Below are 26,458 nucleotides of genomic sequence, written 5' to 3'. Positions count from 1 at the left end.
GCTTGTCCCCGGATGTTGCCTTTAAAATGGAGAGAATGCGGCGAGGACATGTTAATGACGGCATGTAGATTGAGGAGTCGTAGCTCCCGGGTGTTTTCTTCTACCGGGGTCGTTTCATCCCCCGTCTCGTCGTCGTCGTCCGTCTATATCCCCGTCGAGTTTTCCATGTTCATTACAATGGAGACATTGAGGGTCTTACGGCAGGCGTGCCCCGGCGTAAATTTCTAATCAAACTGGAAGCACAGCCCTTGCGCCCGGCAATTGGTGAACCCTTTCGTGGTGAGCCGAAATTTAACGAAGGGCCCGTGTTGGTTGCCGTCCTCCTGGTAACCCTGCCAAGGCTGGGGGTGGCTGATTTCGCGGCGGGTCGCCCAGCGGCCGCATTCCGGTGTTTCAGCGCTCGGGTGCTGTTGATTCTAGTTGAGCCAACACTCGTTCGGCCTTGAATGCGTAATTGATGAGCTCTTCTGTGGAAGGTGGTTATCTTCGACTAACTTCAGATTGTATAGACGGTCAAAGTGCAGAATAGAGGGTGTGTATGACCGTCTCTTCTGATAGATCTGGAAGATAACCCACCAAATCCTTGAAAGCAGATACCCCCTCATCCACCGAGCCCACTTGTTCGAGTTTGAATAGTTGGTGATATGCCTCGCAAGGCTGGAGGCCGAATCGATAGTTGACTTGACGCGTGAAATCGTCCAAACTAGCGAAACTTGCTCGGTCGTCCTTGAAGCAGAACCGAGCAGATGCTTTCCCTTCCATATATGACAAGACGACACGGAGGTGTTTGGAATCTCGCGCCGGATAAGCCCGGAAATAGTGTTCCACGTGCCGAAGCCATCGCTCTGGACCTCCGCCGGAGAAGGTTGGAATGTCAGCGTAGCGGTGGTGTCGGGGCAGCCGTGGAGCAAGTTGCTGGCCTCTTCGGCCTTACAAGGAGAGGTTTCTAGCCTCCTCCATGGAGCCTTCCATGAAGAAGATGGTTTCATCTGTATACTGGAGTACAATTATGGCAAATTCTGATGAATTTTACAGAAAAAAGAAGGTTCATAGGAGGGACACAAGTTGAAAGATAAATGGCCGTCCAGGAACTGTATGAATGAATCAGGGAAATATGAGTCAAGGACATCTGAGTACAGCAATGGTGCCCACTATGCTTTAGAAACCAATGAGGAAGTATTAATATTTCTTCAATTGGGACTCTCCCTAATGTTTCGTTGCATTGGCCAATCAAATATCAGTCGATAAGCTATGTAATGCAATTTTAAATGACATCCTGTTTATCTTTGATGGGTGATCCATTTATGACAAGGTGATAGGACAGAGGACTAGACTTGCTGAAGGATACAAGGTATTGGGAAGTCAAACAACTGTGGGGAGGCTTTGCAGTCTGCCAAGGATGAAACTTCACAACAACATAATTGTCTGGTTCTTCCATCACTTGAGTATATCTTCTGGGGAATGAAGTAGATATTTCATCCGCCATTAAAGCATTTTTACTCAATGACATGTCAATTTGGAGTTTCCATCAAGCATATCAAGATAGATGATACAACAGTTTCTTCAGCGCAAAGGATTGATTCATGAGTTATCCAACACCTGTATGCCTCATCTAAAGACTTGGCTGCCATCCACAAATTTAAAGCTAGTGTCCTGTTGAAGATGTGGATGAGACTCATTGGGATTTTGACTCTAAGACAAAAATTGCCGCCGAAAGTGTTAGCTGTGTGGCATAGACATGTGCAGGATACTCATAAAATGAATTACTGTGCTCTCGTGTATCATTTTTGGGTGCTCTACTACCAAAAGGGACTTAAAATGCTATCATCCTCCAACACGGAAGATTTTATTACTGTCAACATAATTTTGGTGGCCATCATTCTTATTTTGGGTAGGAGCTGTATACTAAATCGCAATCAGATGACTAGGCCATTTGAACAACAAATTCCACTCCTTGACTATTCATTCCAATTGACAATAAGTCCTTAGTGCAATCATGCAGGACTGGATCATGAGCAATGCTAATGGCTGATTTATTGTCTCTTTTCCCTAGTCAATCAGACCAAGTCATTGAACTTGTGAAGGCAAGACCCACAGGAAGTACCAGATGCACCAACATATTCCTCTATCATATGTGAGCAGAAGCTGAATCCAATCAATCATTAGACTTGTATTCATTGACATTATTGGTCCCACTAAATAAAGCACGGCAGTATATTCAAATGTCTACAACACTGTTGTTCTTTGCACCAAATTACTTAGATTTTCTTCTCATGAAAATAAGTATTAACAAAATCATCCATAAATGTATAAAAATAATCCATCAGAAGTACAGCCTAAGACGCTGAGCTGCAATACTTAAAACCAGCTAATGTGAACAAGAATCACAAGAAGCCAACAATTGTATTGACTTCTTGAGGAGGATTATGGAAACAGTTCCATATATAAAGCTCAATCTTATCAATTACTATAACTGTGTCTTCTGGCATCATTTTTTTGAGTTGAGCATAATCTGTTATGATTCTGAACCACAAATGTGAGGAAAAATAAGTTTCCAACAGAGAAACTAGACCAAAAGAGATCGAGAGTAGAGGGGGCGATAAAGAAGGCCAAGATTCAAACAGATTCAAAAGATTTATAATGAAGGAAAAGGAAACAGTAACCTCTCCTTGGCCAATCTCAGCCCCTTTTCCTCATATCGAGCTCTATTTTATGCACTTAGATTCTCAGTTATTTCCAATCTTGGGTAGCTTGTTCATTGCTTCAGATGTCTTCGATAAGTTGAGTAAAATGAGTGGATTAGTTGAAGAGCTGACACAAACACCAAGATTCCGAGATGATATAAATAAAATAAAGTTGTGTGGTGCCACTTTAACTGTGATTGTCAAAAAAGGTGTTTCTAGTATCATATTTTCTACGTCCTAAAACTTTATAAGGTTCCAAATCCTAATCTATGCAATACTGAAAAAAAGACATGATGCCAGAGAAGGGCACCTTACTTGCACCAGCTCACGGACAAATCTCAAACCTCCAGGCCCAATCAAAGATCCAGCAAGCAAATATCCAATAATCACCTGCATAAAATTAATCTCTTAATCAATGTACCTTCAATAGAAATTTTAGCAGAATTAGAAACAGCAGGAGAAGATAAACCAATTTAAACGCAGTGAAAATTGTTCTCAACAGAAATAACAAAAACCATTGAAAAAAATCATTTTTTTAATAATGGGGCACTGACAGGCTGTCCAACATGAGCAAACACAATGCCACCACAAGTTGCTGAGACAATAACTACGACAAGATCAGAGATCAACCTGAAATAATAAAAATATCGAATTCAATGTAAAGAAAACACATAACTTGAATACATGCTACAGAACATGAAGAAGGAAGAACCGGAGATCCAGCTGAAGCATGGGGTATTTTGATTTGGGTTTTGATATGATGAAAATATTGTCCTGAAATAAAGGGAATGTCAACAAAATCAGAATCTCAATTAGCCGGGATCACAAAGCAATGGTCCACATACTTTCCGGTCAATCAAGGTAGGAGTGTCTTCCCCAAAATTTTCATGGTCCAGGTTGAAAACGTCATGGAACTGAAATGACCTGACGCGAAGAATGTTTAGGCCTACGTTGAAGTAAAATTTTCCGCATAGTAATAACCCTGGAAAGTAGAAGATGCATACTTCGCCTTTGTGTCGTTTTTATTTGATCTAACTCTAGCAACTGTTTCAAAGATAGCCTGGAAAAAAACCCTCAAAGATATGTAAGAGTATAAATGAAAAGTACGGAGCAGAATAAGAACTTTCAATCTTGCAACATATCGTCCTTCAATATTCAAGTAAGATGGAAAATAGTGCTACATTAATCTCAGCCACAAGAAAAATTAGTAATAGCTCATAAAAAACAGATACATGATTTTAAATATATTTGAGATGTTCCTTTGCAGTTTTATGCTACGGAATATTCTGGAGATGGCTTGTATAGTTGAGATGAAGCCATAGAAGAAAAGTTTATCAAGTAAATACTGAATTGCGAGTCAATCAGCTATTGCTAAGGTCTCAGTTTGTGGCGCAATGTCCTTTGCTTGAAGGAATGAAAAGTGTCCAATTTTTTCACATAAAAAGGCAACTGAGATTAAATTTCTCATGTTTGGGTTTTAAATGTGATACAACCCAGATGGGGCGTATCGATCAAATGCACTCGACTCACAGACTTGAAATTAACAAACGCTTCCAAAAAACAGATCGTCTCTGGATCCAGAAGGTAGAGGTCAAGGGAGAGAAGAGAGTGGAGGGTCCCTGAGTCAAGGAGGAGAATGCGAATGGAAGAAAGTGATCATCTGAAGGATGAGGAGTGATAACTCTCCACAGGATGCGGTCATCTGCAGAGCCAGAGAGAGAGAGAGAGAGAGAGAGAGGTCACAACCAGTTGGAGACAGAGAAAGCAGAGGTAGGGTGGCTCACATATGAATTCCTGATCTCCCTGGGCTTGAGGAAGGGATTAAGATGCTCCGTTAGTAGGCTGGTCCTCTTGATTGGGTTTTTTCAAGTCCAACAGGTGACAAGGGAGACCTGTAGAACAAGAGGTGGACATTTGGACAGCCAACGAGTGCCAAGTGGACCCCACATCAGCCCCTCATCAGCATTGGACTATAGAAACCTTACTTCACCTTGTAATTATGGCGCCAATAGAGGCATTAAGATTGAGCACCTTGTGTTGGAAGCACCCATATTTAGGCAGTCACAGTGAAAACTTCAAGGTGCCAGCACCCATGTCGAGGTTGCCATGTTGAAGACCTAGAGGAGACAGCATTGAAGACCTCGAGATGCCAGTGACCATGTCAAGGCTGCCACATTGAAGACCTTGAGTCATTCACACCAATATTGAGGTGGTTGCATTCTGTTATGATCCCTATCACATCTTAGGGCCACTATGGGCATTTTCATGTTTTGCCCCATTCTCGTATGAACCCTTTAAAGATGTAGGCCTACTTTTTGGAGGGCAGGAATTAGACTGATATTGGAAACTGATATGATTATTACGTTTCTTTATTTTTTCTCTCTCCTGTTAGCCCATTAAGGGCCCTATCTCTAGTCAGCCCATTAGGGCTCCCTATAAAACCCTGTAATCTCTTTCATTTCATTATCAAGAAGTATTGTTTTCTTGTTCACATGGTACCACAGCCGCCCGGCGTGAGCAGCTGCCCGCCGCGAGCAACCGCCTGCCGTGCGCAGCTGCCAGCACAAGACGGTCGCCGCCGCGCAGCAACCAGCCGCACGCGCCGCCGCGCACAGCCGCCCGGCGTGAGCAGCCGCCGCCGTGCGCAGCTGCTGCCAGCCGCGACGGTCGCGCCCGCCGCTGAAGCCTCCCGGCGCGCGCGCGCAGCAGCCAGCCGCGCACAGCCGCGTGCTTCGGTCCGCATCGGCGTGCCTCGGTCCGTGCCGCGAGCCGCATCCGCCGCGCCGTGTATCTGCCTCAGTCGAGCCATCAGCTCTTGCAGATCCCACCGCTCGGTGCAGTTGTTTCTTGTGGATGGTTCAGCACCTTCTGACTGTGATCTACTCTGATTGAGCCACCGGATTCTACAATGACGAATCCGGTTGCTGCTGATTCGCCAGAAGCCCAGACCTCTACTGTTACGCCAGACTCGACGCCGGTATCTACGCCACATGCAGCTGCAGTGCCTCTTGAGCCCGGGAATTGGTCGTCCTCTCCTGGGCCATTCTCTCTGCCTAGGATGCCTCCGGATGGTATGTTTACTGGATTTAATCTTCTGCAATGGCGCCAGTACGTCCAGATCACTTTAAAGGGGCGTCTCATGCGCCATCTTCTAGAAGACGGACCTCCCCGGACCGATCCCAAGTATTATGACTGGCTGGACGTTGAGGGGGTAGTTCATCGCTGGCTCTTGGACAGTATTTCACCCAGTGTTAAAGGTGAATTCCTGTCTCTAGAGTCGGCTCGGGCGGTCTGGGAAGCGGCACTCGAGAGCCACTCCAAGAAGCACAATATTGCGACTCTGTACGAATTGGTGCATCGGGCCGCCAACCTGCGTCAAGGAGACCGGTCTATCATGGAGTACAGTACGGAGCTCATTTCGTTGTGGAATGAGATTGACCACTACATGCCGCCCGACCCTCATTCGGTGGACCGCAAATATACTCTTCAACTTCGGGTTTTCCAGTTTCTTATGGGACTGAACCCGGAATATGAAGCGGTACGGGCTCAGCTTATACATCGGGAGACTGGTCCTACCTTCAAGGATGCGCTCCGCAGTGTGAGGGTTGAAGAATCTCGCTTTCAGCAGGCCCAGAACTCGGCTTCGGCACTTGTAGCTCAGTCCTCTTCGTCTGCTTGCCCATCGACGACTACACCACCCAGTTCTTTGCCGCGTGGTCAGACTGCTCGGACGGAGGATTCTCCGAAGGGTGATCCTTCGCTGTTTTGCAATTACTGCAAGAAGCGAGGTCACTCTAAGGAGATGTGCTACAAGCTTCAACGGAAACGCATGCAGCAGAGTAACCTTGCTACTGTCGCACCTGCTGCCGGTCCCGTGCCTACTCCGGGTCAAGTACCTATGCCATATGGTCTTCTCCCGCCCTCGCCCGCCAGCTTTACTCCGGAAGAAATGGAACGTCTACGCCAATTGCTGGATCCTCCAATCGTGGGATCATGCTCCTTGGCCCACGCAGGTATGTCCACCGGTCTTCCTACACCTCCATCCCCTTCTGGCCATTCTCCTTTCTCTTCTACTTGGCTCCTTGATTCCGGTGCCACCGCCCACATGACTCCTAATCCAAGAGCCTTTGTGACTTATAAACCCGTCCCTGGTTCCTCCAAAGTCAAAACAGCCTCCGGCGATCTTCTCACCGTGGCGGGTATTGGACGTGTGGCTATTTCCTCTTCTATGCATCTACCTAAAGTTCTTCATGTTCCACGTCTTACTCATCATCTTCTCTCCTTATCTAGCCTTGTTCGCGACTTGAACCAAGACCTTACATTCTCTCCTACTTCATGTTTTTATCGTGATAAGGTGTCGGGGAGGACGATTTCCATTGCTGAGGAGCATGAGGGGCTCTATCTTGTTCGACCTCGTTCGACTTCTTTTGCTGTTGCTGCTGCGGCAGTTTCCCTTTCGACTTCCCACGAGCGTTTGTGGCTTCTTCATCGACGTCTCGGCCATCCTTCTTTTGCTACTCTTTATCGTCTTTTCCCCAAACTTTTTCAAGGCCATTCTGTGGACCGTTTTGTTTGTAATGCTTGTCAAATTGCGAAACATCATTGCACTACGTATCCTATCTCTTCTTCTCATTCTTTGACCCCATTCTCCCTTATTCACACCGATGTGTGGGGACCATCCCCTATTCACAGCACTTCCGGCTCTCGATGGCTATGCATCTTCATTGACGATGCAACTCGTTTCACGTGGGCATATTTCTTAAAGAACAAATCGGAGATATCACGTGTCATTCCTCAATTCTACTCACTTGTCCAGACTCAATTTTCTACATCAATTCGTCGCTTCCGCTCCGACAATGCTAAAGACTACGTTAACACTTCGTTAAGCACTTTCTTTCGAGACAAAGGCATTATCCATGAAACCTCTTGCCCTTATACACCCCAGCAAAATGGCGTTGCCGAAAGAAAATTCCGCCACATCTTTGACATGACTCGGAGCCTTCTCTTCCATATGCATGTGCCCAAGTATTTTTGGGGGGAAGCCGTCTCCACCGCCATCCATCTCCTCAACCACCTTCCGTCTTGAGTGCTTGACTATTCCACTCCTATTGACCATCTTCAGCATGTCTTTCCCACTCTCTCTCCGAACTAATCTCACCCCTCGTGTATTTGGATGTGTCTGCTATGCGCCTAACCATCAACTTGGTCGTGATAAACTGGATCCTCGTGCTATCAAATGTGTGTTTGTTGGTTATTCTTCCACCCAAAAAGGGTATTTATGCTATCATCCACCCTCTTGTCGGTTTGTCGTCACCAAAGATGCCACGTTTGATGAATTTCTTCCCTACTATTCCTCCTCTTCTCCAGAACCACCATCGTCCACATCTCCATCCGATCCACTTGAATTCCTAATTCTTCCTCCACCATCTCCTCCGTCATCCGTCTCTAGTCCCTCTTCGCCGGCCCCGACAGAAGTGTCTCCTCCTGTTGCTCCTCCAGAGATTGTGCCTCCCGACCCGCCTCCGGCCGCCGCCTCAGTCCCTCCTGTGGAGACTCCTCCTGTCCCTGCTGCAGAATTCCCTCTTCTGCCGAAACTTCTTCGGTTCCACCGCTTCCTATACGTCGCTGCCCGCCTGAAAACGCCACGGTATTACTCTTGCTCTTGAAAACCTCGGTTGCTTCTTCTCCAGCTGTCCCGCCTCCTCTTCCTCCACCCTCCAGAAACCTCCTCATTAACCGTGCTGCCCTCGTCTTGTTCTTCTCCTCTCTATCCATTAGAGGCATCCATCTCATCTCACCGTCTCTCACCATCCTATCATGCCCTTCTCACCTCACTTGATGCCACTTCCCTTCCAAAGACGGTGGACATTGCCCTTTCGTTTCCGCATTGGCGTCAGGCTATGGCGGAGGAGCTTCATGCTCTTGCTCAAAATGAGACGTGGGATCTGGTTCCTCTACCGGCCGGGAAGCATCTAGTGGGTAGTCGTTGGGTGTATGCTGTGAAGCATAATTCCGACGGTTCTATTGAGAGGCGCAAAGCCCGGGTTGTGGCGCAAGGGTTTACTCAGAAGCATGGCATTGATTATCAGGAGACATTTGCCCCCGTTGCCAAGCTGAATACGGTGCGGATCTTATTGGCCCTTGCTGCGGATCGTGGCTGGATTTTGCAGCAATATGATGTGAAGAACGCTTTTCTGCATGGTGATTTGACTGAGGAGATCTACATGGCATTACCCCCTGGCTACACTTCCTTAGTGCCGTTGTCTCCAAAGTCTGTTGTCTGTCGCCTGAAGAAAGCACTATATGGCTTGAAGCAATCTCCTCGAGCGTGGTTTGGTCGTTTCACGATGGCCATGAAGCGTCGTGGATACCGTCAGTGTAATGGAGATCACACCCTCTTCTACCGCCATTCCACGTCAGGGGGAGTCGCTATTCTGCTTGTGTACGTGGATGACATCATTCTTACGGGTGATGATACGGCGACCATTACGGAGCTGGCTATGTATCTTTCGTCGGAATTTGCTATTCGCCATCTTGGCCCGTTGAGGTACTTTCTTGGTATAGAGGTGGCATATTCTTCGAGCGGGATCTTTATTTGTCAGAGAAAGTATACGGTGGACCTTCTCTATGAGCTTGGAAAGGAGGACTCCAAGCCTGCTTCGACACCGATTGATGCGAACCATCGACTTGGTGCCGATGCGGATGAGGAGCTTGCTGAGCCTGGACCATATAGAAGACTTGTGGGCAAACTGATTTATCTCACCCACACTCGTCCGGACATTGCATATTCAGTGGGTGTTCTGAGTCAGTTTATGCAGACTCCTCGCAGGAGCCATTTTCATGCTGCTCATCGTCTCCTCTGTTTCCTGAAGGGCACCATTGGCCGTGGACTATTGTTTCGTCGCCATACCGGCCTGCGTCTCGGTCCACATCTGGATATTGCACCTTCTTGGGCGGCAATCTGATTACTTGGAGGAGCAAGAAGCAGAAAGTGGTCTCCCGATCAAGTGCTGAAGCGGAGTTCCGTACCCTTGCGCATGGTCTGTGTGAAGCACTTTGGATTACCCAGCTTCTTCGTGAGCTACGGTGTCCAGTTATCTCCCCTGTCCAGCTGTTCTGCGACAACAAATCGGCGATTAGCATTGCTCATGACCCCGTTCAGCATGATCGTACAAAGCACATTGAGATCGATCGCCATTTCATCAAAGAGAAGCTTGAATCGGGAGATTTTTGCACGCCATATGTTCCGTCCGCTGAACAACTTGCAGATATCTTCACCAAAGGGCTTCATGCCCCTAGGTTTGAGGAGCTCTGTTCCAAGCTGGGTGTGGAAAACATCCACGCTCCAGCTTGAGGGGGAGTGTTGATATGATTATTACGTTTCTTTATTTTTTCTCTCTCCTGTTAGCCCATTAAGGGCCCTATCTCTAGTCAGCCCATTAGGGCTCCCTATAAAACCCTGTAATCTCTTTCATTTCATTATCAAGAAGTATTGTTTTCTTGTTCACAGAAACGATAATCAAAATTGACAACTTTGCCATCACCGTACTCCGCTGCCGACGTCCACCCTGTCGGCTCTCATTCGCTTGGCGATATCCAACCCCAGCCTCCCCCTGTATCGTCTGCTTGGTGATGTCCATTCCCCATTGGACTTCCTCCCTCATGCATGTTCATGAGGTGAACCACATCGGTTCGTACCACATTCAAGACCTTGTCCTGGCGGTGGTTCCCATATTAAGGCAGCCACATTGGAGACCTCAGGCCACTGACCCAACCCTAACATCAAGGGGATGTGTTTTATAATTGACTGTGGTTGCCAAAACATTGAAGTGTGGAGCCATTCAAGAGCTGGAGGAATGAAACCCATTCCGAGGCATCCATATTAAGCGCTCAAAGTTGCAGAGTTTGTCCTCACGCAGATGCATCAAGAACTCAGTGCAGCAGTGCTCCCCGACCAACAGCCCCATCAGACCTCAAAGCGAAGGGGGTTAACTTCACCCCTGATGGACTGCTGCTTGACAATGGGTAGACTACCACTTGACCATGGTTGGAGACTGGGTGGACCCAAGGCAGATGCAATGCAGCTTGAATATGAATCAAAATGTGGCATGACCATGTCATGACAACAGCTTCACCATAACAGGAACTGGGCGCACTGTAGCAAGACAGCTGCCGAACGAACGGCTCACTGCAGGATGGTCCAGCACTGCAGGTGGCCCACAGTTGTGCCCGCTTAGGCAAACCCATTTGGTGTTGGTATTTTACAGTGCTCAGCAGAAGATTCCTAAAGAAAGTCAAGGCAGTTTTGTTTCACAAGGTGAACGTCCAGCATCCTCAAATACTTATTTGACTCCTCCCTACCCACAACCTCAAAACTAGCAATGAAGTACCTCAATAATTTCATTTATCAGCTTGAGGGTGGAGTTACAAGGCAGAGTTAGAAGGCTCAATTTGTCTTTTGGTGGGTGTTTTCTATAATTTGTGATCGTCTATCTTCTTACCTTAAGCCAGGTGGTGCAAAATGGAAGTGTGGAATTCAAAGCCCAAACTTGTGTTCTTCCCCTCTCTCAAAATATAGCAGAGAAATTTATTCATGCGCGTCCTTGTGGGGTATACTACATGTTTTTTATATCCTAGAACAAAACAGAAACTATTCTCTCCAAATATAACAGAGAAATTTATTTTCTCATTTTGAGAACGAGAAAAATGAGCTTAAAGAGGCATGTCGCATGAACACAATAAACAAAAGAGAAGAGGTAAAAGTTGGTCTTGACAATTGTGGCAGGTCTGACAGAAGGGAACACTGACAAGAGGAATGTCAGACTCTTCTGATATCCCTGACAGTTTTGGAAATATATATGACAGTTTACAATCATATCATAAGGTAAGGCGTCACATCAACTCTTATAATGTGCTTTTGATCTTCTAAAAAGGGACCTATATCATGTCGGGCCATTATTTGTAGAATTTATTTCCTCATCAAGGTCCTTCAGTAATTTGTAACTCTAAGATCTCTAAAGATGGTATATAATACAATATCACAAGGAATATAAAGCATCGAATTGCAAGATTCTGAGATGAAACTCCTACATTTATAACATAGCATAACAAAAAATCTACCAAGAAAAAACAGCCCCGCACCAAAATATTGCATTATTGCTGAGCGTAAAAATTGATAAAAATGTACAAAAATTCTAAAAGTATGGGCGAGTAAAAATACGTTATCAGGATTTATCTCGTCACGCAATTGTTCAAATGGTTATCACGTTTTATGTTCATAAAAACATTACCAAAATCTGGAACTTAACACCCTATTCACTCATTGAATATCCCAAGAAAAAATTTCAAGTGTCCCAAAGTAGATGTCTCATATCATTTCAATCAACCAATGATCATGAAACTAAGAATCAACAACCAACTAGAAAACAAAAAAGTGTAAGGGGAAACCTGTCTTCCAGCCACGCTGTTACTGAAGTTTCTCTCTTCAGCTTCTGAAAGATAAATGGAATCAAGAATAAAAATTAAAAAATTGAAATGAAACTCTCAATAATTCAGCCTAAGATTGTGAACAATGCACGCCCATACAACGCGACACCAATCGATTATCTAGAAACCATCACAAAGGAATTGATTATCTGGAACACGGAAATTGATCGGACAACGTAGTCCTCAGAGGGAAAACATTTTCTTTTGGAACCAATGTCAGACCATCAAACGTAGACGATGCTGCATTCCTGAGGAAGCAACACGTTCAAATGAAGCTTCTCAGAAACTCCCAAGTACGAGAAAGAAAATGACAAAATGTAACCCATTTTGCTAGCAGGATTAATTCCAGCGAAAAGAAAAAAAAACAGATTCTTCGAGTACGATCCAAGCATACAAACTCCGAGGGGATAGTATAACGCTACAACAATGTATGAAACTCAATTAACAGTGGATTACACGAGACAGCCAACAAAGAAGAAAGTGCGAAAATTCACCCACCTTCTCCATCCTGCTCGCTTTCAGGAAACTCCTTCTGCAAGGCACGACCAATCATGCCCGCGAGGCTGGTATCCTTCGTACGATTCTTGTGGGCACTTCCATCTTCTCCATAGGAAAACATTAAAAACGTGAAGAGAAGGAAAATCCCAATGGTGACGCCAGGCCGTGATGATGATCTCGAAGCGAAAAGCCTCATCGCATCGGAGATCGCAGCGGACGGTCCGAACTTGCGTAATGAATGATCGCAGAAATTAAAGGCTTGATTTAATACCGGGAGAACGAGAGTGATCGAACTGATCTTCGAGTGGGGTCAGGATCACCGACGGACTTTACATTCTGTCGTAATCGGCCGCCGGGTTCCATTCCATGACATAAACGCATAAATCAAGACATTTCCATCTTCCATGACGAATTAAACACGTATGATGAAAGAAACAACTCAACAAGATCGTAGTGTAGACTTGTTGGATATATATATATATATATATATATTGCAAGCTAAGAAAACATCAGACGGATGAAGAATTAGAGAGGATCCTAACAACAAATGCTAGGAAACGAGAGAGAAAGTGCAGGAATTTCAATTCTGCGGAGTTGGGAATCATTTTGTAAGCTTATTTGGATAAAGTAATGGTGGGTATTTAATTAGCTAGTGAAATAAGCAATGAGAAAATTATATGATTAAAAACTCCCAAAGGTAGTGTCCTTATCAATGTGTTCGCCTAGATTATTGTCAATATTTCCAATATGAGTAATCGTTTGGATCAATTTTGTATTTAAAAGTAAATGGATGAATGAAAATATAAGATTGGTGATTGTAAACCTTAGTTTTTCTCAAATAGAGTGCATGTAGTTTCACTATGCATCACTTTTAATGGAGAATGGGAGAGCTCAAATAATCATTCGTATAAGTTGGTTGCAATTTTATGGTCTCCCTAAATATAGATGATGTGGCAAGTTAAATTTATGAGATTAGAGCTACTGCAAACTTTAGCAATGTTATTTTCGTATAGTATAAGTCAACTTTTAGCCATAGTAAGTTCATAAACTGTTTCTTTTTTTTCAAATCAATAACCATAATGTCCCAGATTTTGTTTTGAAAAAATCAGATTTTTCCTTGGAGGATAAAATTTTCCACGAACTATTTATTTATGTCCATATATCAATATGTATAAAATAAAGAAATATAATATATTGGAATTGGATTTCAGGTAGTGTCAAAACACAAATCCAAGTATAGTTACAATGCTTCTTTCTCATATAGTTTAAATTTTCTGAAATTTCAACTGAACCTGATTATAGAATATAACTGGTTAAAAATAAATTAAAAATCACTAGAAAAAGTAAAGAATTAAGAGGTCTAGTCAAGGTGATGATATATCTTCAAATGATTTCAACAGAACTTATTGTAGTGGCGGCATCCCCTTGAGCCCCACTTTCCAACTCTTAGATAATTATATTGCAGTTATTATATTTAAGCTCCTTACAGAAACTTCAACTATATCTTTGATTTTGACAATGACTCGAACAGCAAGCTTCAAAGGATACCTTCATTCAGGGGTCTTCCAGCCAGAATATTTTATGCCCAGTTAAAAATTTCCATGCTCCATCCATATTTTGATTTTTTCAAAATATGAACTAAGAAAATTGATACTCAAGGTAACTCATGCGACTCTTGGACCACAACATTGTCCTCATAATTTCTTCAATCCAAGGTTGCTGATGATGTAAATCTTGGGTTGCAATATTCTCCACTTGTAATTTATTCAATCATGCATCAAACGTTACGATTCTAGAGCCTATCTATTTGTACGAATCTTATAAATAATATTTATGTTTGAAAAAAATTAAAAATTGATTACCAGAAATCTCCAAATGATGATATTCAGACCAAGGTTGCTGATCGCATGAAATCTAAGGCAGTCTTATTCTCCTTGTAACTTCTTCAAACCTGCATCAAAAAACATAATTCCAAATCCTATAGATTTGAGATGATGTTAGCAACAAGCTTATTTTTGAAACTCCTCTAAAAGCGGCCAGTATATTTCTGCATAAGGCCATATTTGATGCTTGCTCTTTGTATTGCGATTTTTTGCCTAGAGAGATAGAACAATATAAGATGCTATTTTTTAAATCAGGGTAGATCTATCTATATGGACTTCAAAATTATAATCCCTAAAACCAAATGCATTTAATACTAGCTAAAATTAAAATCTTATGATTAAGAATAACTATTTCAATTTCAGATTAGCATAATTATACTTTTGTCATTCACTTTGTAAGCCATAAAATGTAAAATGAAGAATTGTATTTCCTCTGTGAATTTAAATTCATAAAATTTATGAAAATTTATGTTAGATATCTTAAATAATATCATTAAAAATATTATAACATAATATATGGGTATATAACACACACACGCACATATATATATATGTATATATATCAAAGTTTATTATTCTATATGCAAGTTCTATAAAATAATCCATTAAATCGGATATAAAATATAAGATAGATATATAAGTTCATATTGACCATCAAGTTTCATGGGCCAAACAATGTCTAAGAAACATAAATATTTGACCAACGATATAGGATCTTGTTATCAACACATCGTCAAAGTCTTGTCCTAACTTGATGACTTGGCCCTTTGATCAGATGATTAGACATCATATGTCTTTACATACTCAAAAGTAATCATTCAATAGATGTGTAAGATACATAGTTTGAACACTAAGAAGTTGGCTATCTTCATATGCATAATTCTTGATATGAATAATGTCAGATTAGATGTAAATCGAATTGAGGGAGAGTTGATTTAGCATGATTCACTTTGAACATTCATGAAGACACAAACTTAAGCGCTAACTAAAATTCACGTAGCCTTAATCTTCAATAATTTACATTTAAGGGCATTATAGAAAGAAGATAAAATAATTTTCCCAGTCAGTTATTTCTATTTCAAATACCCATAAATTAAATTACGAATATAGTGTGTAGGCTTGAATTGATATACTTTTTATTATTTTATGCTCACTTGTTTCTTCATTTAGTTTATTTACTGATCACTTAATATTGTATTCAAGCTCATCCGTTCATTAATTAAATATACAAGTGAATACATTGACCTTGTAACATTTGAGTTCTTTTATTTCTCCATTCTATTTTTCAAAAAAACCAAAGAAACACCATATGACTGAGTGCAAGACTACAAAGTATGCGGCATTCCTGCATGGAAGCCTGCACATCAACCACACGGGGTGTGCAGGTGGACTTACCCCACAGGAATCCCTTTATGCTTAGACTTGGGATAGAAATCTGAGTTTATTGTGTTGCTACTGTTGGGTTCTAAATGCCTTGACATGGATGAAAAAATAAAACAATTCGCAGCGGAAGACTTGACGAATCAAACGACATCAATAAAAACATTAAACGAAGTACCTTTCCATAGATTGCATCTGTGATTTCTTGGATCCGGAGTAAGCCAAATCGAGCTGCTCACGTGTGTAGCCTCTGGACGTATCAATGTGGTCCTCGGCATGTTCGATCTCCTCCTTCTCGTTGATGAGCCCCTTTATTTCTCCCTTAACGACTCCAGCGGCCCAATAACCTTTATTGGCCTTCCAAATTAATTAACTATATCATCATATAGATTAATTAATGTCGGATCGATTTAACCCAATCGATAGGTCGAGACTCCGACACGTGGGGTGCAAAGCTACACCTCTTGTCCTAGAAGATACAAAGGAGTGTGTATTGACTCACTCATGGAACATGTTCGTCATCCGTTACCGTGTATGTATAATCCCTCATCCACTTGACGCTCCTTGGACGACTTAGGGTATAGTCAACTGTCAAACCCTAATCGATCATCCGAGTTAGTACTGATGCATTCGGAAATCATCGAAGAACTCTTCTACAATATTTCACTGCCTTGGCCAAGGACTTCATCGCATCATCTTCCTTGAGCTGTCACCTCTCATACCGAGGGTGGACGATCCCATCTTAATCACTCAATTGTCTTCATGAACTTCTTGATGTACCCGAACTAAGACCATTTAGAATCCCATGATTAGAGACTCGTTGGCCATCGCCAAAGTACAGCCGTCCGTCCATAATACGTCTTTGGTGTCTCAAGTCTAAGGATCACTTACACAACCGTGACGTGAATCAACATGATTTACAGTTCGGTATAATACCATGCAGGGATTCATATAGATCAATTCAGTGAACTCTTTCCACTAAAGAGCACCCACTGTGTGTCCTTAGTGTCTCCACACTAATGGTTATGGGAATGGCCATACTCATCATATGAGTGAGGCTAGATAATGATATTCTTATCTGGATACTTTGATGTCCTTCTTGCATATCCTTCGAATAGGAATGTTTAAAAAACATGCTTAAAGACTAGTGATCTCCGTATTATGATCTCATCATAATTCGCTAAGTGTGATCATGTATTCATGGACTTCATTATAAGCATCACACGTGCACTATAATTAATATGTTCTATTAATGAACATGGAACGAGATGTGGAATGTGTTATTGGCTTGCCGGTCACATATATTTCCATCAACCACAACATGCACCATGGGTGGTGATGTACGCCATGATCTTTACGGCAAATGCCCACATGGTGCTTGTGTCCGTTGATGCACCTGTGAAACATATCGAGGGCAGGCTACTGATGTCTCCGCCACAATCCTATGGGGGCAGGATTGTATCCCTCTAAGGGTAAAGGTGCGCTGAAGCTGCAGCGGGTGTAGCCACAACGTGTAGTGTGCCGAGACGCATGCAAGGCATTTGTATCTCTAGGGGTGGTGCTGCATCACGCAGACACCAAGGTGTGGGGTGTCGAGCATGACTACACCAAAGAGTACCAAAGTGGAAGAGGTGTTGGTGTGGGCACTGGAGGCGCTAGGCGTTTCTAGGCTGGGCTCCAAGCACTGTGGCACTGCGGGTGGATATTGAGGTGTATTATATGATCGTGTAGCGAAGGACCCGAGGGCTATGGCCCATGAGCGCGTGGAGCACTTGGCTTGGGGTATGTTTGGAATATCAGTGCCTGCAAGAGTGCGCACACAGCTGCGTGTCCCAAGTCATGGAAGCGCTACTACCGAAGGGGTGGCCTGTGCCACATCTCTAAATTCCTATGGGCCTTGTGCCAAATGTAATCGCTATGGCCACTGATGTATCTTTACTTGTTCCTAATTTAATGGCTATGGCCACTGATGTATCTTTACTTGTGCCTAATAAAATGTCTCAGTGTTCTACTATGGGCCTAGCCCAATCTCCTTCCAACCCCCAAGCAATTGCACAACTGCAAAGAGACTTCCGCTGCCTAAGTAAAGACTGCACAACATTCAGGCCCAAGCATTAATGCCGGCGCATGTTCAATCTGAGGATTGTTTTTAGCTCTAGATTTGACTGCATGACAGTGAGGTTCTCCTATTCTTCTACCAAAATTCGTAAAATTAAGGTGATTGTCCTGGATCTCTGGAAGAAAAAAATGATTTTATACTTGACTTTATCAGAAAAAGATACAAAATACACGATTTAGATTCTACAATTTTCCTGATTTGTATGGTAATTTATTCCGTGATGCAGTTTATTTCCCGATCAATTAACATTGTGATTGAGATAATCCATTCATGAACAAAATTTGCGGGCAAGGACAATGTGATATTGCCCAATCAACACGACTAGATACATGTTCTACTGGTATTTGTTTCACATAATTTATAGTACTGATTCATTTTCCAAAGCGTATTTTACTTTAGATGGGAAGATACTGGATTCAAATCTTTCTTATCGCATAATTTTCGAGGAAATTGGGTTTGTGATTAATCAATTCTTTTATTTGAGGCGCTCATCGACTAGCCTTCTCGTTGCGCCTCCCACAGGCAATCCTGTTTCCTCCTCGAATATAGACCGAGATATGTAGAAATCCCGTTTCCTTCAAAAGTTCATTCCCTCTCGTGCATGATTAGGATAATAATACTTCAGGAAACTCAATCAAGACACTTGAACCTTGTTCTTTAACAAATGAACCAGTCTTGTTTTTGAAACCTTGAGGGAACGTCGTAAATATTGTTTGATTTTTCTTGTTGGGCGTCCAGCTCATCTACAGGAATCAGATCACGATGTTACAATATCTTCACTTCAGCCAGAAACAGCTAACTACCATAAATGATAACATGGCAAAAGATGATCCAGAGGAAGAACAGGGCTAAGATTTTTTTGCCCAAAGGTACCCACAATCAGCTTCCTTTTTCCCGGTTTTATTACATGCGCATACTATCGTGTGAACCCCAAAAGATATCGTACGACGCAGGCTCATCTTCTGGGTAAGGGCTACGTTTATTGACATGAGAAGTGATTGAAACATACGTGTTGGACTTCTTCTTTCCCACTCTTCGAGTTCAAGACCCACAGATAAAAAACACAAAAAATTCAATGGGCTAACTTAACCATAACTAAATATAAGTCTTCATCGATGGGGTTTGGTGTACCATATCTTGTCCGCTATTTTATTAAACTATCAGCTGGGACTTATCTTTTGGACGTAAGAACCCCGACAATCAGCAGCTAACATTAACGTCTCATCATAGGGCCCCCCAGTCATTGGCCAGTTGAACTTTCCGGCTCTTTTTGGGGCAAAAATTGAACAAGGTTAATTGGGTTCGGCCCATAAAAGAACATAGTTTGGTGAGTGGATGAGAGAGCGCTCTTGTCAACAAGCTTATCGATAAACGCCGCTATCTGAGTCGGATATGGATCGACTCTTCGCCGCCTCAGCGTCTTATCTGTCCTCGCCTATTCCCTCTTGCCCAAGGAAAAGGAAAAATTCTTTCTTTATGGCAGACGGCGTCCATATCCTCCACGCGGCCTCCTCAAGAACTTTGAACTTTCCCCGTCACCGGACTAAAGTTCCCGTAAAGCCCGCTCCTTTATCCACATCCTTTTGCCTACGTATTCATGTCGGCGTCTATCCTACATCTATTTATTCATCCGCCGTATCCCCCCTCTTCTGATTTCCGTAGAATTCCCCCATCATCGAAGATCAAGATCTGCCTCTCATGGGAGAAGCCGACTTCATCATCTGCGAGAATGACGACGATCAGGAGCTCTTCTGCCCTGTTTCTCCTTCTTCTTCTTCTTCTTCTTCTTCTTCTTCCTCTTCTTCTCCTTCTTCTCCTTCTTCTTCCTGTTCGGCTTCATCTGTCATCACAGACGACGGCACATCTGGCTCACAGCCGGACTCCGGCGGACCTCTCTTCGGGCTGTCCTCCCTCATGACACATCTCCCCACCAAGTGAGTATTCTCCTCTATCTTTATCCCTTCATGATCTTTACCGGATAAACCATTATCGTAGATAAGTTTTTCGTATGGACGTGGTTTTCGGAGAGATAGACACACAGATAGAGAGAAAGAGAGCGAGAGATAGAGAGAAAGGGAGAGAGAGATAGACACAGATAGAGGGGTAGAGAAAAAAGGGAGAGAGATAGACACAGATAGAGGCATAGAAAGAAAGGAAGAGAGAGATAAACACAGATAGAGGGATAGAGAGAAAGAGAGAGAGAGATAGACACAGATGGAGGGATAGAGAGAAAGAGAGAGATAGATAGACACAGATGGAGGGATAGAGAGAAAGAGAGAGATAGATAGACACGGATGGAGGGATCGAGAGAAAGAGAGAGAGAGAGATAGACACAGATAGAGGGATAGAGAGAAAGAGAGATAGATATAGAGATAGAGGGATAGAGGGATAGAGAGAAAGAGACAGAGATAGATAGAGGGATAGAGAGAAAGAGAGAGAGATGTATATAGAGATAGAGGGATAGAGGGATAGAGAGAAAGAGACAGAGATAGATAGAGGGATCGATAGAAAGAGAGAGAGATGTATATAGTGGGATAGAGAGAAAGAGAGGGAGACACACACACAGACAGAGAGAGGGATAGAGAGAAAGAGACAGAGATAGATAGAGGGTGAGAGATAGATAGAAGTATCGAGAGAGAGATATATATATTAACCAATGGATTGTAATGTTTGATGGAGGAATTAACCGATGAATTTCGTTTGGGGGCTTCAGGCGAGGTCTGTCGAGCTACTTCTCCGGCAAGTCGCAGTCTTTCTCGTCTCTGGCGAGCGTGAGATGCGTGGAAGATCTCGCCAAGAAGGAGATCCCGTTGAGGAGGAAGATGAAGCCGAGCAAGAGCTATGGCGGAGTGGCCGATCTTCTTGCCCACGGCCCGGGCAGAAAGACCATCTCAAAGAAGAACTCGCGGGGCTCCTGCGCTTCTCTCGCCGCGAGGAGAAACCTCTCCTGCGCCTTCTCCACCCCCAAGCCGCCTCTCATTCCTCTGCACAAAAACAATTAACCAGTCGTTATTCGCGATTTCTACACTCAGATTGGGCCTTCTTCTAATGGGCTCAAACTCGGCCCAAATCGCTCCGACCATGTGGTCGAAGGGCGGTTCGAATTTCGCGCGATGGGCTTTGCGCAGTGCGAATGGGTGGAAATTCGAACTTAGTGAGGCGGGGGGCCCCGTACGGGGGGGCCTTAAAACATATTCTGTTTAAATTTAATGCAGAAAAAATATATTCCGACCGCAGATTTTAAAACTGAAAGATGCTCTGCCCACCAACATGGGCAATGTTTTTATTCGAATTTTTTATAAACTGGGGACCAAAACTCCACATCGCCAGCGAGATAGAGAGATAAAGAGATATAGGGAGACGGAGAGATAAAAGGAGATGGAGATAGAGAAGTAGAGAGATAGAGAGAGGTAGAGATTAAGAGACATAGAGACAGATAGAGAGAGATAGAGATAGATAGAGGGAGATAGAGTTAGAAATAGAGAGCAGATAGATGGATAGAGATAGAGAGATATAGAGGGATAGAGATAGAGAGATAGAAGGAGATAGAGATAGAGAGACATACACATAGAGATAGAGAGACAGATAGATAGGTAGAGAGAGGGAGATAGAGAGACAGATAGATAGATAGTTGATAGAGAGATATAGAGGGATAGAGATAGAGAGATAGAGGGAGATTGAAGGAGATAGAGTTAGAGATAGAGAGCCAGATAGATAGATGGATAGAGATAGAGAGATAGAGGGAGATAGAGATGGAGAGATAGAGGGAGATAGAGATAGAGATAGAGAGCCAGATAGATAGATGGATAGAGATAGAGAGATAGAGGGAGATAGAGATGGAGAGATAGAGGGAGATAGAGATAGAGATAGAGAGCCAGATAGATAGATGGATAGAGATAGAGAGATATAGAGGGATAGAGATAGAGAGATAGAGGGAGATTGAAGGAGATAGAGTTAGAGATAGAGAGCCAGATAGATGGATAGAGATAGAGAGATATAGAGGGATAGAGATAGAGAGATAGAGGGAGATAGAGATGGAGAGATAGAGGGAGATAGAGATAGAGATAGAGAGACAGATAGATAGAGATAGAGAGATAGGGGGAGATAGAGAGACAGATAGATAGGTAGAGATGGAGAGACAGAGATAGAGAGATAGGGGGAGATAGAGAGACAGATAGATAGGTAGAGATGGAGAGACAGAGATAGAGAGATAGGGGGAGATAGAGAGACAGATAGATAGATAGAGATAGAGAGACAGATAGAGATAGAGAGATAGGGGGAGATAGAGAGACAGATAGATAGGTAGAGATGGAGAGACAGGGATAGAGATATAGGGGGAGATAGGGGGACAGAGAGATAGTTAGAGATAGAGAGACAGATAGAGATAGAGAGACAGATAGATAGGTAGAGATGGAGAGACAGGGATAGAGATAGGGGGAGATAGGGGGACAGAGAGATAGATAGAGATAGAGAGACAGATAGATAGAGATAGAGAGATAGAAGGATAGAGGGATAGATATAAGGAGATAGAGAGACAGATAGATAGAGATAGAGAGATATGGAGGGATAGAGATAGAGGGAGATAGACAGGTAAGTAGAGATAGGGAGACAGATAGAGATAAAGAGAGAGATAATGAGAGATAGAGAGACATATATAGAGTTAGAGAGATAGATAGATGGACAGATAGATAGAGAGAGAGAGAGAGACGCTCAGGGCGAAAGTCGGCGCGAAGGGCGGATTGGTCGATGTGCGGATCGAATCATGGACCATCGAACGTGGAGGGGGGAAGGGGGAGCAGTGCGCTGCAGCGTCTCTGGCCATTATGTCGAATCCATGGCGGATTTACGCCACTCTGCTGCTTGCCAGTGCCATTTTCACTCCGCCCCCTTCTCTCGCCATGTCCCCATCTCCCATCTTCCTCCTCCTCCTCCTCCTCTTCTTCCTCTTCCACGGCGGACAATCATCGGGCTTCCTGGGCTTCGGCAATGGCGGCGGCCTCGGCGTCTGGGTAAACGGCGGAGTGGGCAACACCGCCCCGCCCCCGCCGTCCGGCAGCGGCGATTCCCTGGCCGGCGGCGAGTACGCCGCCTTGCAAGCCTTCAAATCCGCCATCACCGGCGACCCATCAGGCTTCCTCGCCTCCTGGGCCGGCCCCAACGTCTGCTCCTACAAGGGCGTCTTCTGCTCCTCCACCGAGATCCCCTTCTCGACCCGCGTCGTCTCCGCCATAGATCTGAACAAGGCCAACCTCCAAGGCACCCTCCCCAAAGACCTCGCCCTCCTCCGCCACCTCTCCATCCTCCACCTCAACGGCAACCGCTTCTCCGGCCCCGTCCCCGACGAGCTCCGCCAGTTAGCCTACACCACCGAGCTCGACCTCAGCAACAACCGCTTCTCCGGCCCCTTCCCCGTTGCCGTCCTCGCCATGCCCAGCCTCGTCTACCTCGACCTCCGCTTCAACGCGTTCTCCGGCCAGATCCCCCCCGAGCTCTTCGCCATGGCCCTCCTCGACGCCGTCTTCCTCAACAACAACCGCTTCGAAGGGGAGATCCCCGCTACTCTCTGGAACTCCGCCGCCTCCGTCGTCAGCCTCGCAAACAACAAGCTCTCCGGCCCGATTCCCGCTTCCTATGCCGGCGGATCCGCCATTAGAGAGCTGCTTCTGCTCAACAACAAGCTCTCCGGCTGCATTCCGGAAGCGCTCGGGCTTCTCTCCGAGCTCGAGGTGTTGGACTTGAGCTTCAATTCTCTCAAGGGGCGTCTCCCGCCGTCTGTGTCTTGCCTGGGGAGTATCGAGGTGTTGAATATAGCGCACAACGAGCTCTCCGGCGAGCTCCCCGACGTGGTCTGCTCGCTGCGCAGGCTACTCAACCTGACCGCGTCTTACAATTTCTTCTCCGGCTACAGCCAGGGCTGCGGTAAGCCCGCCGGCGGCGCCTGGTTCGACTTCGCCGGGAACTGCATTCCCGGCCGCGGGCTGCAGCGGCCGCCGCCGGAGTGCGCCGCCGTCGGCGGCGATCTCAGCTGCCTCGACGTCCCTTCTCCCCGCCCTCTAGCCTGTGGCCTCCCCTTCGGCCTCGGCGTCGGCATTTCCATCGGCGGCCGGCTATCCCCGCCGTCTATCCCCATTCCCTGATTATCCCCCGTCGTAAGCGATTGAATCTAAGCAAATTATCGAAACGGGCTTGTTCTAAACGAAGGAAAGATCGCATCTTGGCAAATTTTCGAAATGGGCATGCTCTTAACGAAGGAAAGATCGCATCTTGGCAAATTTTCGAAATGGGCATGCTCTTAACGAAGGAAAGATCGCATCTTGGCAAGTTATCGAAACGGGCGCGCTCTAAACGAAGGGAAGATCGAGTCTCGGCAAATTATCGAGATGGGCATATGTTCTAAACGAAGGAAAGATCGAGTCTTGGCAAAGTATCGAAACAGGCATATGCTCTAAACGAAGGAAAGATCGAATCTTGGCACATTATCGAAACGGGCATGCTCTAAACGAAAGAAAGATCGAATCTTGGCAAATTATCGAAACAGGCTTGTTCTAAACGAAGGAATGATCGAATCTTGGCACATTATCGAAACGGGCATGCTCTAAACGAAAGAAAGATCGAATCTTGGCAAATTATCGAAACAGGCTTGTTCTAAACGAAGGAGAGATCGAATCTTGGCACATTATCGAGACGGGCATGCTCTAAACGAAGGAAAGACCGAGTCTTGGCAAATTATCGAAACGGGCGTGCTCCAAACGAAGGAAAGATCGAATCTTAGCGCATTATCGAAACGGGCATGCTCTAAACGAAGGAAAGATCGAATCTTGGCAAATTATCGAAACGGGCATGTTCCACTCGAAGTAACGATCGAATCTTGAAACCTTATCGAAAACGGGCATGTTCCAATCGAAGGAAAGATCGAATGTTGGCAAATTATCGAAACGAGCATGCTCCAATCGAAGGAAAGATCGAATCTCGGCGATGCTTCACGCCAGCCAGTACAATGGGTTGGGGAGCTTGAAGGAGCGGACGGCCGTCGCCCCGCCGATCAAGTCGCTCCACTGATCGCCGGAGTTGCCGTGGATCTTGTACCCTTGCGATATCAGCGCCGCTCTCCTCGCGGACTTGTACTCCTCCGCCGTCGTCCCCTCCTCCGATAATTCCCTGGTCCAGCATTAAAATCCACGCCGAAGTTTCGATAATTTGATAGAGGGGAGTACCTGAGAATGAGCGTCTCCCAGCCGCCGTAGCCCGCCGCCATGAGATTGCGCTCGGTGGCGGCCCGCTGGTGCTCGCTCCGCCCCGTCAGGAGTATCGTCGTGAACCCGAGCCGCTGCAGCTCCCGGTAGAGCTTCAAGCTCGCGGGTATCGCCGGCGCCTCCGCCAGATCAACCCACTCATCGAACGACGTTCCGTTGAACTCCTCCGACCTGCCGGAAAAGAGTTAGCGAAGGAGGGGAAGAGTTGGAGAAGAAGGGGGCGCACCCGTAGCCATTGACACGGTAGTAAGGCAGATTGGAGAGAAGGGTCTCGTCCACGTCGAAGATCCAGGCGTCGTTCGAGCCAGAGATAGGGACTCGCGACGCGTACGCGATGGACTCGTCGGCGACGACGGCGCAGTCGGAGGCGTAGCGCGGGCCGTTCATGTAACTCTTGACGAAGTCCAGGCAGCGGAGGGGGATGGACTTCCAGAAGCCGGCGTCGTTCGTCTCGACGGAGAACTTCCAGCTCTCGCAGAAGAGGCTGTCTTCGTTGCCGACGGCGATGTCGTAGGGAATCTCCGGCACCGTCGCGAGTAGGCTGTACGACTGCGTCGCCGCCGCTGCCGTCGCCGCCGCGAGGAAGAAGACGAGGAGGAGAGAGGAGGGGGATCTCCCCATGGCGCGCGGCGACGGATGAAGAAGAGGGCTGATTGGCACCTACCCGTCTCGGCGAGATATCCTCTACGTCGTGTATTTCTTAAGGATGGTTAGACCCGGTTCAAAGATTCGCTGTGAAACGCCCTCTTCTCGGTGATGCAATAGGTTACCCCCAGCTGTCGAATTATCTTTGCTTGCTACATCCTCCACTCGTCTCGGGGTTATATCCTTCACGCGGTGCAGGAGCTATTTCCTGGGTGTGGAAAGGGAGGGAGAAGAAGAATACCTTGCACGAAGAAAATGGGGTTACGTATAGGAGAGGGAAAATGCGGGCGGAGAGAGAGAAAGAGAAAGAGGCGTGGGCCCTATTGGGCCTTTGTTTCCACATTCACCGATATTGAGTTTATTCGTCTTCATCCTGCTTCCTTGATTGGAGCATAGATATCAATGAGACCCAGCTTGTGATAGAAAGTGTCATATGAGGTAGCACCTAATCCCTTTGTGAAGATGTCCGCGAGCTGAACTGAAAATGCAATATATGGTGTAGAAATAAGC

At 45.2% G+C, this 26,458-nt stretch overlaps 4 protein-coding genes across 5 annotated transcripts in view; 2 read left to right on the top strand and 2 right to left on the bottom strand.

Moving 5' to 3' along the window:
* Positions 1-13,101, bottom strand: part of LOC144703614 (K(+) efflux antiporter 6-like) — a 43,296-nt gene extending 30,195 nt beyond the window's left edge. The window contains exons 1-7 of one of the 2 annotated variants that reach the window (XM_078575817.1): positions 12,669-13,098; positions 12,132-12,175; positions 3,689-3,744; positions 3,530-3,608; positions 3,397-3,458; positions 3,239-3,314; positions 3,000-3,074 (exon numbers count right to left, since the gene is read on the bottom strand). In XM_078575817.1, coding sequence (XP_078431943.1) covers positions 3,000-3,074; positions 3,239-3,314; positions 3,397-3,458; positions 3,530-3,608; positions 3,689-3,744; positions 12,132-12,175; positions 12,669-12,864 — 588 coding nt within the window. In that variant the 5' untranslated portion in view covers positions 12,865-13,098. Of the gene's footprint in view, positions 1-2,999; positions 3,075-3,238; positions 3,315-3,396; positions 3,459-3,529; positions 3,609-3,688; positions 3,745-12,131; positions 12,176-12,668 lie in introns of both variants that reach the window. The other variant, XM_078575818.1, reaches the window with a different exon arrangement.
* Positions 13,102-19,576: 6,475 nt separating this feature from the next.
* LOC144703613 (protein OXIDATIVE STRESS 3-like) lies at positions 19,577-21,296 on the top strand. Its single transcript, XM_078575815.1, has 2 exons — positions 19,577-19,984; positions 20,764-21,296. Exons 1-2 carry the CDS (start codon positions 19,749-19,751, stop codon positions 21,050-21,052), a joined length of 525 nt encoding a protein of 174 aa, XP_078431941.1. The 5' UTR covers positions 19,577-19,748; the 3' UTR covers positions 21,053-21,296.
* Positions 21,297-22,847: 1,551 nt separating this feature from the next.
* Positions 22,848-24,316, top strand: LOC144703611 (uncharacterized). Its single transcript, XM_078575813.1, has one exon. It carries the CDS (start codon positions 22,874-22,876, stop codon positions 24,185-24,187), a length of 1,314 nt encoding a protein of 437 aa, XP_078431939.1. The 5' UTR covers positions 22,848-22,873; the 3' UTR covers positions 24,188-24,316.
* Positions 24,317-24,905: 589 nt separating this feature from the next.
* Positions 24,906-26,161, bottom strand: LOC144703612 (acid phosphatase 1-like). Its single transcript, XM_078575814.1, has 3 exons — positions 25,530-26,161; positions 25,265-25,474; positions 24,906-25,208 (listed from the first exon to the last, which is right to left on the bottom strand). The coding sequence occupies exons 1-3, from the start codon at positions 25,922-25,924 to the stop codon at positions 25,031-25,033; spliced, it is 783 nt and encodes a 260-aa protein (XP_078431940.1). The 5' UTR covers positions 25,925-26,161; the 3' UTR covers positions 24,906-25,030.
* Between the last annotated feature and the right edge of the window lie 297 nt (positions 26,162-26,458).

The sequence above is a fragment of the Wolffia australiana genome, chromosome 5 (assembly GCF_029677425.1).
Source record: "Wolffia australiana isolate 7733 chromosome 5, ASM2967742v1".
In the NCBI taxonomy this organism is placed as follows: Eukaryota; Viridiplantae; Streptophyta; class Magnoliopsida; order Alismatales; family Araceae; genus Wolffia; species Wolffia australiana.
The sequence above is the reverse complement of the archived record's forward strand: the minus strand, read 5'-3'. Positions and strand labels throughout refer to the sequence as shown.

Excerpts from the sequence above, each read along its gene's own strand:
- LOC144703613 (XM_078575815.1), top strand. The coding sequence starts at position 19,749 with ATGGGAGAAGCCGACTTCATCATCTGCGAGAATGACGACGATCAGGAG. Across the intron at positions 19,985-20,763 it reads ATGACACATCTCCCCACCAA|GCGAGGTCTGTCGAGCTACT; the intron begins GTGAGTATTCTC and ends TGGGGGCTTCAG.
- LOC144703611 (XM_078575813.1), top strand. The coding sequence starts at position 22,874 with ATGTCGAATCCATGGCGGATTTACGCCACTCTGCTGCTTGCCAGTGCC.
- LOC144703612 (XM_078575814.1), bottom strand. The coding sequence starts at position 25,924 with ATGGGGAGATCCCCCTCCTCTCTCCTCCTCGTCTTCTTCCTCGCGGCG. Across the intron at positions 25,475-25,529 it reads TACCGTGTCAATGGCTACGG|GTCGGAGGAGTTCAACGGAA; the intron begins GTGCGCCCCCTT and ends CTTTTCCGGCAG. Across the intron at positions 25,209-25,264 it reads TGGGAGACGCTCATTCTCAG|GGAATTATCGGAGGAGGGGA; the intron begins GTACTCCCCTCT and ends ATGCTGGACCAG.